Source organism: Lynx canadensis, chromosome D3 (genome assembly GCF_007474595.2).
Source record: "Lynx canadensis isolate LIC74 chromosome D3, mLynCan4.pri.v2, whole genome shotgun sequence".
Classification (NCBI taxonomy): Eukaryota; Metazoa; Chordata; class Mammalia; order Carnivora; family Felidae; genus Lynx; species Lynx canadensis.
This window is the reverse complement of record NC_044314.2, coordinates 77,132,245-77,145,020: the sequence shown is the minus strand read 5'-3', so window position 1 is coordinate 77,145,020 and position 12,776 is coordinate 77,132,245. Positions and strand designations below refer to the sequence as shown.

The 12,776-nt window shown below is 45.1% G+C and overlaps 1 protein-coding gene across 3 annotated transcripts in view; it reads right to left on the bottom strand.

Annotated features, from left to right (window-relative positions):
• Positions 1-2,412: 2,412 nt before the first annotated feature.
• The window catches only part of SPPL3 (signal peptide peptidase like 3), a 136,514-nt gene continuing 126,150 nt past the window's right edge, over positions 2,413-12,776 (bottom strand). Inside the window, exons 7-11 of one of the 3 annotated variants that reach the window (XM_030292343.2) lie at positions 7,372-7,478; positions 6,948-7,111; positions 5,997-6,196; positions 4,896-5,005; positions 2,413-4,244 (exon numbers count right to left, since the gene is read on the bottom strand). In XM_030292343.2, the coding sequence (XP_030148203.1) occupies positions 4,173-4,244; positions 4,896-5,005; positions 5,997-6,196; positions 6,948-7,111; positions 7,372-7,478 (653 nt within the window). In that variant the 3' untranslated portion in view covers positions 2,413-4,172. The remainder of the gene's footprint in view (positions 4,245-4,895; positions 5,006-5,996; positions 6,197-6,947; positions 7,112-7,371; positions 7,479-12,776) is intronic. The other 2 variants (XM_030292344.1, XM_030292345.1) reach the window with 2 other exon arrangements.

Sequence of the window (12,776 nt, the reverse complement as noted above, 5' to 3'; positions counted from 1 at the left end):
AGCCCAGAGTCCTGGACTGAAAGCTCTAGAACGTACTTGTCAAAGGTGAAATAAAATGGAGCCGGGAGGCCATTAAGGAGGTGGGCCTCAGGCACATCCTCACCAGGTGGGGCCGTGAACTGGGCTAAACTGCAGATACTCCCAAGGACTCTGCTGGGGCCTGCAACTTGCTACAGTGACAAGCTTTCGCCTTCCAGGGGACAGCCTTAACAACCCATTATGTTCTGCCAAGATTAGTTGTCTGCCGCCAACACCAATGAGAACTCTTCGTAGACAAGATCTATTCGCTCAAAAAAATCCTCTGGTTTTTGCCCCCTAGTGGGACACTACTTGGGATGCTACCCAAATCGGTATACCCCAAATTGCAATTCCTTGATCCCAAATAAACACCCCTGCTTACTACTGCCTCCTGACAATTTTAGGTTGATGCACTCTGACAACTCAGTGCTGTGCTGCTGGGTAACATCATGTGCGGGGACAACGTTCCATGGTTAAGCAGCCCCTGCAGCAGACCACTAGAGTAGGGCATCGGCTGTTGGGTTTTGTTCCCCGGAGCAGCCAGTGCCTGACACGGCTTAAGTTGAAACATGACTGAATTACCACCTATGGGTGGGAAAGGGTTTGAGTTCCAAAGGAAAGGCCAAGGAGGAAACCGATTACATGGCCGAAAAGGAGGAGTGGACAAAGTACTGTCCTGGAAGAGGCTCCATTCACATGAGAAGTTAGACTCCGAACCTGCAGAAGTGAAGAGTTCATTCAGTCTCGGAAACAGGGAGCAGTCTGTAAATTGCACCAGAATAGAAATAACTCATGGGTAAAAAAAGGTCTTACCTGGCTTATCCCTCCCGGAAGAGAGAAGAGCCCGGGTTCTGTGGCCACATCTGCAGGACTTCATACAGACTCCATGGCAAGGCTGACACCCGTGTTAAGAGCCACTGTTCTTGAAGTGATTTCACGGCTGGAAACTGCCAAGGTGATGTGACGGAGCGAAGGGAGGAGGCCGTGCAGGCCATTGTGCGCTGGAACACCAGAAGTAGGATGCGTTGCTTTCCTTCGGAGCCTGTGCGGCCTGGCCTGCCTTGCTTCCGTGGAAAAGAACCGCAGTCGAGATTCCTGAGGAGTGCGCTTCGTGTATATACAAAACGATTACATTCCGAGGCTCTGACATAAATGTTGGCCTTCACCAAACACAAATGTCTACATACAACGCTGGATCTGGTTAGCGGTAACGTGAGAGCTGCTCTGCAGACACGGCAGAATCTATTTTTAACACTTTGTTGACAAAACAGAACTCCCTTCGCTCCAGCCTCACAGAGAACTAGCCTTTTTTCTTGTAGGTAACGTAACTTACCTGTTTAACCAAGGCCTGTGCTGGCATGCTACAAAGGCACCCCCCAAGGCCCCCAGTGCTGATTTGCACCATCCCCACACAAGGCGCTGTGTAGTTGTCTTATTCAGAAAAACAGAAGCTGTAATAACAGTGATGGAACATACAAGACTTTGGGTAAACTTTGCTGTCTTATCTTCATTAGCTCAAATTAGAAGACAGTTACTATGAGAGTTTCAAAGTGCAGTCTCTCTGGAGGTGGAAGAACCTCAGACCAGTGAGGAAGGAAGGGGGACTGTGCTAGAACTTTGTCAACATGCCTTGCCTAATGCAAACAAGACTTCTTAGAAAACACCAGAAGTCAGAGCATCTGAGAAAACAGAAAAAATAAGAGGAAGACAGAAGTCTGTATGAGGCAGGGGAGGGGAGAAGATTGTAAGGAGAAACTGAAATAATGTGCTATAACTGTAGCTGCTCCCTGCCCCCCAAGAGTCCTGTTATTTCCAGAACTAGGGGAAATTCTAATGTGTCTTTTGTGGTTGATTTAAAACAAAGGGAATATTTGCGGTTCCTGTGCCAAAGTTTTAAGGGCTTTGAGGACTAGCAGCTGTAATCCAAATTACTTTCAGGAGACCCGTGTGGGTACTTTTCCCCCTAAACCTGCACAGGAGCAAGGATGACAAAAAATTATATTGTCCGGATTTTAGGTTTTTCATGAAAAGATAGTTAAATAAAGATAATCACTGCCAGGATACTACCTCTAACCATTACTAGCACTTAGTCACTTTGGAAGAGTTCCCCCACCCCCTGCCTTGTTTAATTAGCATCCTCAAGGGCTGAGGAAGGATACAGCTGATGAGCAGCGAGCACATGAGTGTACCTTTGGTATTCACCAAATCCAGAGGCTGTTATGAGTGCTGTGGGCAACGGAAGCTTCAATTCTTTGACATCTCTAGGACTGAACCAGAGCCACGGGTGACCTTGTCTGGAGACAGGGTCTTCCCATCAGTCTTCTGGAACAGGCAGAGCAGGTAGGAGGTGACGGGAGCTCTGTGTGGTACCAACAACCAAAAGTGAAGATGAGGTGACAAAGGCTAGAAAGGAGTCATTTATTAAAAAAACAAAAACAAAAACAACAGAACACAAAAAACAAAACAGCCCTCAGCAGGATTTGAAGACACAACAGAAGAACGCACCATCCTGATCGCTTCCCGCCCTCACGCCCTGCGACGCGCACAGCCTACGAGCTCTGTCCACCGTGGCTTCTGGCAACGGGAAGCCCAGCACACCAGTTCATCACACAGGTTGAGGCAGAGGCACGTCACCTGCCAAAGGGAGAAATCAGGACACGTGGGCCCTTCTCCGACCTCTGCTGTCAGGTAGCCAGGATTCTCTCTGCCTGTACAGTGGGCAATTTCTTACCGGGCTGGGGCTGCTGAGACAAAGGCGAGCTGACACGATCACACTTAAATTACTACCAGAATGCCAGCTCTCCAGCAAAGACCACAGCACATGGTCAGATTCTAAGAGGACAGAGCAGCTCGCTCCTTCCACAACTCCTAGAAGGTAGGGCCCAGCTCAGAGGGGCATGTGACATTTGTCCCCAACACCCAGTTGTCACCACAGGTAAACCAAGACCATAATCACAACAGCAAGGACAGGATCGTGTTGCTTTTTTCCTTTTTTTTTCTTAAAGGAGTGAGGGCATGGAAAATACAGCACACCAATGAAACAAAATGCCAAAAAAAAAAAAAAATACAAAAAAAAATAGAAAATAGAAAAATGTATTTACAAGTAGTACATTACTATGATCAGAAAGCACAAAGACACCTGCTGCTATATTACATGCATTGGTTCAAGAAGAAACTACTAAAAACCCTGCAAGGGAGAAGCCTGTAAAAACAAACAAAAAAAGGGCCAAAAAGTTTTAACTTTTCATCCCTAATTTGCTACACTGATCAAAACCAAATGAGAGCCCCCTAAAGTCCATGAGTATATCAGTACAAATACTATACTGGTTTTTAACTGCACGTTCAGTTGTGGAGGGAAAGACAGCAGCTTATCCATATACAAGAAAGCCAGAGTAAACTGCTCTACATGCTAAAAATTACAGCAAGTCCCTGTCTGCTACACAGCATGATCTTAGCAGGTTTTAATTTTTGTTTATTCATATATACCTATGTGCGTGTGTGTGTATGTATAAAAACCGTGCCCTCGTTCACTGCCAACACAACATCTGGGTGGACATGAACTCATTACAACAAATTCTTATGTTTATGTTGTAAGAAGTCACTCAATGTCTGTGGATTTAATAAGTCACTTCACACCACAGAAAATATTTAATAAATCCAAAAAAAGGAAAGAATAGAACGACAGAAGAGCTTCTGTCTCAGTTCTCTGAAACTGAGTCCCCCATAGGAAACTGGTCCCAAAGTTCTTGAGGGTTCACTGAAGAAACTTCGGTTTGCTAATATTTTTCATCCTTTTAGTGTTCAAAAGGTACAGAACGACTCCTTGCCGTTGTCAGTTTTAAACAGTCACATCTCCATCCCCCACGGGTAACAGTCTGGTGCAGATTCATAAAAACGGGGGAGGAAGGAGTGCTGGGGAGGGCCTGTCACTTCAGGAGGGGCTCCGCCTCTACAACGGCAGGAAGAGAAAGAACCAAGCAGGGCTCCAGCACCTCGCTCCTGCAAACAAGCTCCCTGCAAACGCAAAATCCAGTCACACGTCAGTTCCTTAAACAGGTACATCTCTGAGTACCAGGCCAGCTCTAAGAGGAAACAAAACCACGCGTTGACAGAAAAGGACTAAGATGGCCATTCTGGTCACTCTCTGGGATCCATCATACTTCCAGGAATCGGGAGCTGCTGGACTTGGAGTGGAATGGCTCAGACCACATCCGCCGAAGGTCACCCTGGGAAAGAAGGAACTTTACTAAGTTACAGGTTTAAACGTGAGCCACACACATCTACAAGTCCTTTTTGATCTCAGACCACACTGCTTCTGCAGAGAATCAAAGAACATTTCAATTTCATGCACTGAAAGATAACCACCATTCTTTGAAGAACTCACTAGAAGAGCTCTTAGGCCCCTTACGCCAAGAAGGGTGTAAGTTCTCTCATTTCTCAGTGAGATGCTAAAGGCGAGTTAGTTTGCCTCTCTGCCTCCTCCTCTGTAAAATGGGGATAATGCAAATATTATAAGGTAATGCTCCAAGTCTAGCTGTAATCATACATTTCTTATTTCCAAACTTTAAGGCAGAGTACTAAAAAAGCTGTTAAGTGACAATAGGGCGCTGCTTTTAAGGGAAACAGGAAGTCTCTGCAGCTGAGCTCTAGGGATTTCAGTTAGTCCATCCAAGACCAGGTGGTGTGAGTAGTCTAACTCACTAGCATTTTCTGCCAATGGCTGTAATAGTCTGGAAGAGGTTGCTAATACCAGGTTAGCAAAAACCCATCAACCCACTGTCAAGACCAAGAGCTCTGGGGCTTAAGGAGAACCACCTCTGGCAAGGAGAATATATGCCAAGTTATTGCTTTCATAGGTTTTTAACTGCTTCTCTCACCTTTAAATAGGCCATCGTGAGGAGTGGCAATAAGGTAAATGGCACCAAATAGAGAAGGGCAGGCTGGGCTGCTCGGTGAATGCGAGATGCCACAGTAGCGGTGAGCAGACCTATAAGGAAAGAAAAACACTCGTGAATAATGCCAAGGGGCCAGCCCCGAGAGAAAAGAACCTGTAATATGGCTGCTGCTTGCCAGGGTCTTCAGACTGGACAGCTCTACTGTGACACATTCTGTCCAATAGGTAGGGTATGAAATGCCCAGCCCTAGCAGTTAAAGAAGCATGGAACACTACAGCTTTAAAAATGCTAGCATTGCAAGGACGTGTGAGTGGCTCAAGTCCCTGTCTGTGCTCAGGTTCCTGGTTCAAGCCCTCACTTCCGCACTGAGCGTGCCTGGTCTTCCTCAGTCTTGTGTGGTATGTGATGCCAGACTCGGAGGCAAAAGACCTGGGTCCAAGTTCCAACTGTGCTACTTACAAAAGCTGTGTAACCCTGGCTACGGCACTTCACCTCTCTGAGCCTCAGCCTCCTCTACTGTTCAGTGGGGCTAACACCACTTGCCATGCCTGTCTCTTGAGTTTTTGTACTGAAATGAACCACTATGCTGTAGCCATTGTAGGTGCAGACAGGTTACCGCTATTCCTAGCCCAATCACACAGGTCTCTTACTGCTGGTCCGTAAGTGAGCTGCCTAGAGAAAAACTAGCCTAGTGAGAGTCTGAGATTAGAGGTGATAAACATATTAGAACAAATGAAGGGAAATACCTGTTTAAAAAAATGGGAAATTAAGCAAGACATGGATTAACTTCAAGCTGAAGATTTAATTAGGCACACAGACTGATCCATGATCACTGTGTGGTAGAACTGACCATACTCTTCTTCCAATGTTCTTCAGAGATTACTGCTGGATCGGGAACGGGCTGACCAGTAAGGACAGCACCTGTCATCTCACAGGCCACTGTTACTTGTCCTTCGTGGTTGTCTGTAATAGCAACCACAGTTACTGCACTCCTTCCATCCAGCATCTGCAGCTAGAAGACCTGATTTAACTCCACGGGTTGGAGGACAGTTAGTGGATCACATGCCTCTCCCACTGTCTTACCTACAAAGTATCCAATGAGGGTGCAGTGAAAGTAGGAGACCTTCTGCATGCGTCCAGAGATATTGGCGGGTCCAGAGGCACCGCAGGAGTCACCGTTGGCTTGTTTTTTGTAGTTGTCATAACGAAGGACAAAGCACAACAGGAGTCCAGGCATCACGATGTCCCCAATGCCCAACATAGAGAAGTGACTGCCGGTGGAGCTGGAATGCAGTGGCACAGGTCAGGGATGCCACCCTCAACAATCCCATTTCTCCTCCTGTGCAGAGTCATTTGTCAGCTTTTTTTAAGAAGTTGGACTTACCTGAATGGGAGGCAATCTCTAGCGGTGGAACAGCACTAGTTTGTAAGAGTTTAGAGATTACAAGCCAGAAGAGTACTGACGATGAATGTCTTTGACCAGGCTCCCTCACTGCTTTAAGAGAGCACCTCTAAAGTGACTGCTAAAGTCGTCTGTTTAAGTACTGTCTCCTCTAGAAATGTCAAGCAATTCAGTATTTGTCACACATTCACTGCTGTGACTTCAAACAAGCACCTGACTACTACCAGACACGGATATTAAAGCAACACAATTTTTTCCAAGATTATATTACCAGCCACTGTATAATTTTAGCATTAGGACATATTTTTACAAACATCTTAGAAGAAAAAAGGATCCAGATTCTCCTGTGAATTCCCTTCAGCCAACTCCAAAATATGGTAACAGTAGTAACATATGGTTATTTGAGAACATTAATCAATAATAAAAAGTAGCACCTGTATCATTTAGTGACAAATCTTTGCAAGTCAAATCAATATTCTCTTTCTCATTTGTATAATGGACAGATGACTCACAGCCCTTTTCCAGTCTAGGATAAGAATGCTGATGACAAAGACCAATCAAGGAGCACAGAGGCACAGGGAGAAGACAGTGTATTAACCATCACAAGACGAGGCCCAACATGCTAGTCCTACCTGGGAAAGACCAGTTTTCCAGGCAGAGACAGGCGAGGAACATCACGCCCAACATTGGGCCCCAGGTGGAGCTTCCGGGATAGAACGTCAAGGGGATTGTCAGCCGGTTGTGTGGCCACCTTCACCATGACATTGCTATTGAAGATGTAGGCGGAGAAAAACACCTGCCGAATGGAGAGACGTCTTCAACAGAGGGAGCTAGAAGCAACCTGATCTCAGCATCAGCCCTCCTCGTTCTTAAGAGCAAAGTCTCAGAATATTACATCATCAAGCTTTTTTGACTGCATGTTTTGGAGGTGAAAGAAAATCTTTGCTCCCAGGGCACAGAACTTTGCCTGCCTGCTCTCCCCCCACCCCAAGAGACACACACGTACTCCAATTAAACACAAAAGAGAACAGTGGCTTCAGGGAAACAGACACTTACCCAAAAGACATCATAGATTAGAAGCCCTGAGAGAAGCAGGCAGGAGACCTTGAGGCTGGGCAGGCGGACAAAGGCGATCATGGCGACACAGAGACCCATGGCCAGGGCTGGGGAGGAGGCCACAGACATTGGTCAGTGTGGAGTAGACTCATCCTCTTTCCACAAGCTATTCTGCTTATAAACCTAACAGTCTCTAAGTCCCCTCAAAAGTCAAGCGGCCCAGTTTAAGCTCCAAGTTAAGACATTTACACCCTACTTGTGCAAAGTGCCCACTTTAGCCCATTCTGACGGACTGGTTTTCGGGGACATCCCTTTTCTCATGCTCTTGGATAGTGCTCAACTGTGTAAGACCCAGGAGATTGTTTTGAATGATAAAGCTCTGGGTTGCCTGGATGGTTCAGTCAGTCAAGCTTCTAATTCTTTTTTTAAAGTTTTTTTAAATGTTTACTTATTTTTGAGAGAGTGAGAGACAGAGCATGAGCGGGGGAGGGGCAGAGAGAGGAGACACAGAATCCGAAACAGGCTCCAGGCTTCAAGCTGTCAGCACAGAGCCCTACGCGGGGCTCAAACTCATGAACTATGAAATCATGACCTGGGGCGAAGTCAGTCGCCGAACTGACTAAGCCACCCAGGTGCCCCTATCCTCATTCTTAGGTCAGAAAACTCTTTTTCAGGGAGTCTTTCCTGATCCATCAGATTAAGTAGGGTTTTGTTTTTTTTTTTCTTTTTGACACCACAGAACTCTGAAATCTCTCTCAACTTGCTCACCCATTCTGTAACAGTGTGATTATTTATATACAAGCAAATTTATTGCTTAAATTTGGTACTCCTGGTTGACCAAAACCATGGCTTATTCTTTCTGTGAAGCCCCAGCACTTACCAGAGTAGATGTTCAATAAATATTTTCAGAATGAATGAAAAATTATGTTCCATCTACTTTAAATTTAAAATTACTCCAAGGAAAGTTAGAAAAGTGAGGCCAGATTACACATGTATATCATTTTAATAGAATTGGTGGTAAACTGTCAGGACATGTAGCTAAGTGGGCAAATAGAGCAGTCTGGCAGACCCTGGACATGTCAAATCAACTCATGTTTGGGGAGTTCCTACCATGGGAATGGTGTTGCACAAACAAGAGGAGAAAAACCATTCCTAACCCTGGAAGACAGTGCTAACACTGGGAAAAAGAACAAACTATCTGGATTCTTCCTCTGTCATACCGTTATCAAGCACTCGGTGATCTCCACGCTGTGTACTGCAGTATGCATTTTGGAGAGATGTGGTTGAACATAATTTCTGATTTTACGATAATCTAGGATGTGCTTGTTTTACTAGGGTCTCCTTTATTTTTTTATAAATTTCTAAGAACAGAACCAAGGCCCATGATATAATCAACCCATATGCATTTTTTTTAAACAGGGTTTCCCATTATAATGATCTCCAGAAACAAATAGTTGGCTGTGCTGTGAATCGATAAACAGGGCACTGGCAGGGATAAGCTCAGCTGGCCTGAGGAACAACAGTGGTCAGTGGAGGGTGGGAAGCCCCTGGGGCAGAGGAAGGGGTGAGGGCAGTAGGGTAGCAAGTGATCTGTTCAGGAACTTACAAGTGCAAACGTGGGGTGCAAAGTGCACCAAGGGAACAAAGGAAGAGATGTGTGGCAGTAAAGGTCAGAGGGCTGACTGATGATAACCAAAGGGGCAGGTTCCCAAGGTTAAATGTATATGCCTCTGTGACACATGCAGGTGACTGGTCCGTTCCAGAATTTTTCAATTTACCATACAGTCCCTTAACCCTAAACTGGGAGAAGCCTTTACAGGCCACAGGGTCTAAGCATCCACTCATTGCTTTGTCACTCCTCTTATGCTGATCCTACCCCACCTGAGTCACAACCAAACACGGACAAGACAGAACTGCTCAGGGACATTGTCATTCTATCTCTATCTTCCATACAAGAAACTCTACATTCGTTTTCAATTTATCAGTGTTTCATCACGTGCACTCCATCCACGGCCATTCTGTGTACCACCCTTTGTTGTTACAGCACACCTCGGTCACACTTCCCTAGTTTGATGTGCGTCCTTCTTCACTTTCTCTCTTTCCCACTTACTCTTCACTGCCACTGTAAACAATTCACTTTGCATCATTTCCTGCCTTACAGTCACTAGGCTCCCTACTCTGATGGATCAAGTCTAATTATAAGTCCCACAGCATTGGGCACAACTCACGGGATGGCGTGTCCCCAGAGTCTGTCTTCCTTTGTTCCTACTCCTCCCCAGTTAAGCTGAGCAATACCCTCTTCCCAGTCACGCCAACCAAGCGTCGCCAGCTGTGCTGTGAGTTCCACATTTGAAGCAGAATGCATCCCTTCTGACTGTTTCAGATAACGAGTATCACTCCTACCCCCAAAAGAACACTGCCACAATCTGTCCCATCATAGGAACATACCCTCAAGTATTCTAGTTTGCCTCTCTTTTTCTCCATTTTCATTCAAGTAACTCTTCATAATCTTACCTCCTCCTTAGCACTTTTCCAAGCCAAAATTAAGAGAAGTGATAACTTTCCCTCATTCCATGCTGCTTGAGAGACTCAAGACTCTCCCAAATGGCTTTACCAACCATCTTCACTTTGGGTTAATTTACATTTAAAATTAACCAAAAACGTTAAGAGTAGTAAATTATTAATCTTAGCCACTTGTCTAGAATTACTTTCAACTTAGTATCGATATAATCTTTGCGTCGCTTTGTCTTCCACAACCAGTAGGGTCAGGGACAAAGACAATGACACCAAACCAAGCCAAAATGTTCTTGAAAAGCAACATGCAACCTGTAAATTCTTAAGCAGTGCTCAGTTCTAAGATAAAGGATCTGTAGATAGCTAAGCCCTATGTGGACTAAGTACCAGCGTCTAGCATTTTAAAATTTTTTTTTTCAACGCTTATTTATTTTGGGGACAGAGAGAGACAGAGCATGAACGGGGGAGGGGCAGAGAGAGAGGGAGACACAGAATCGGAAACAGGCTCCAGGCTCTGAGCCATCAGCCCAGAGCCCGACGCGGGGCTCGAACTCCCGGACCGCGAGATCGTGACCTGGCTGAAGTCGGACGCCCAACCGACTGCGCCACCCAGGCGCCCCGCGTCTAGCATTTTAAAACAAGAAAACAAATCAATTGCTAGATTTTTGGCACTGAACATTTTCTAATCACAGATTAGCAGCAAGTGTATTAGATGAGGGGGCTGAACTAGACATCTGTTCAAGACTCTTCTAGTCCCTGAGCTGGTCAGTGGATCCACACTGTGAACCTGGTTTAACGATCCCTGAACAGTAAATGTGTGTGCACAAGATTCATCAGCTTTTAGCTAATGCATGATACCACCTATTGGTCAAATTCTCTCAAGATTTCCCAAATTTAAAAGGTTAATTTGCCAGATGAAACTGAAAGTAGATAAAACTCTAGATTTAGTTCAAGAACACACTGAAACGTCTTCTTACTATTAACGCTTCTTAGTATATAAAATCCTGAAAACACACTTCATGCCAGGGCACCTGGGTGGCTCAGTCGGTTGAGCGTCTGACTTTGGCTCAGGTCATGATCTCACGGTTCATGGGTTCAAACCCCGCATCGGGCTCTGTGCTGACAGCTCAGAGCCTGGAGCCTGTTTCAGATTCTGTGTCTCCTTCTCTCTTTGCCCCTCCCCCAGCTCACACTCTTGTCTCTTTCTCTCTCAAAAATAAACATTAAAAAAAAATTTTTTTAAAAACCATACTTCATGCCTTGCCCTAAAACAACCACATTTATAATTGTCTTCACTTTAAATTAACTTCAAAGAACAGGCTTTAACTGAGAAACATTCATTCAAAAAATTTCTACTACCAAATTATCACTGCCTACAAGATGATTTCTGATTGTGCAGAGAAGTCTGTAAAGATAATTTCCATGTCAGAGAAGAACCTATTTCAAAACATTAAAGACCATGGCTAGAAAGCTACATTTTCTGTAACAGCAGAAAACAAACATCAAACACTAGAATCTGAGAAACAGTAATTGTAAGAAAAGCTCAGGGGCGCCTGCGTGGCTAAGTCGGTTGAGCATCCAACTCTTGGTTTCGGTTCAGGTTGTGATCTCACGGTTCGTGGGTTCGAGCCCCGTGGGCTTGGGATTCTCTCTCTCCCAGTCTCTCTGCTCTCACTCGCAGGGGTGAGCACGCGCGCCTTCTCTCTCTCTCTCAAAAATATATAAACTGGGGGCGCCTGGGTGGCTCAGTTGGTTAGGCGGTTGATTCTTGATTTTGGCTCCGGCCATGATTTCATGGTTGGTGAGTTTTTTGTCCCTGTGTCGGGCTCTGCTATCAGTGCGGAGCCCAATTCATATCCTGTTTCTCTCTCTCTGCCCCACCCCCGCTCTCTAAAAAATAAATATTAAAAACTATCATCAAAATAAATTTTTAAAAAGCTCAAAAGTTCTTTTTTTGGGGGTGGGGAAAATTCTACTCTTGGTCACGGGAAGTTCAACCAGTGCAAACTGGCAGGGAAAAGAGACTCCTGGGTAAGTAAATATTGGGGAATATCAATAATGACAAAAGGTGATGGAAACGTCTACATGTTAGGGTTGATTAGGGTTTGGGGAACCTCACTGGACACTCAGAATTTTAGCTATCAGGTGAATTTCATGATGGAAATGTATTTCTGATGGGTCACCGGGAAAATAAAGGTGCCTCTTATGGGCAGCTTTCTATCGGCTCCACAGTCTAGAAGAAATGTTGCAGTGAAATGTACTCTGCAGCTATCTTACAGACAACTGTTTACCCCATTCTGCTGTCAGCGAGTCTAGTAAGCCTGGCCCCGGCCCCTGCCCCTGCCTGTAAAGGTACAATGAAGAAAATTCTGCTAACTTGTTCTCAAGTATGTGTTTCAGATGGCTGTGTAAATCAGCGTATCTTGAAAAGAATGTCACCTTCTATCATGCCAACTTCTTCTTTTTTAGTGACATACTACTAGAAAATAGGTATTTTTCTCTTCTATGCAATGCCTGGGAAGAGTAGACAAGAGAGTATAAAGAACATTGCTTGCTGTTTTGAGAGGTATCCCTTTTTGGGTCAGCAGCTTGGTAAATTTAAAACCCTTAGCAAAACCTATAAATAGTATCATGTGTGTCTGGACACACGAATAAAGGGCTCCACGAAAGCAGAGTCACCAAAAGTTAGTGGGATTACAGAGAACCTCAGACCACAGAGGGGGCTGACAGACTTCAGGTAATTTTTTTTAATGTTTATTTTTGAGAGAGAGAGAGAGAGAGAGAGAGAGAGAGATTGCGCAAACGAGCATAAACAGGGGAGGGGCAGACAGAGAGGGACACACAGAATCTGAAGCAGGCTCCAGGCTCTGTCAGCACAGAGCCCGACGTGG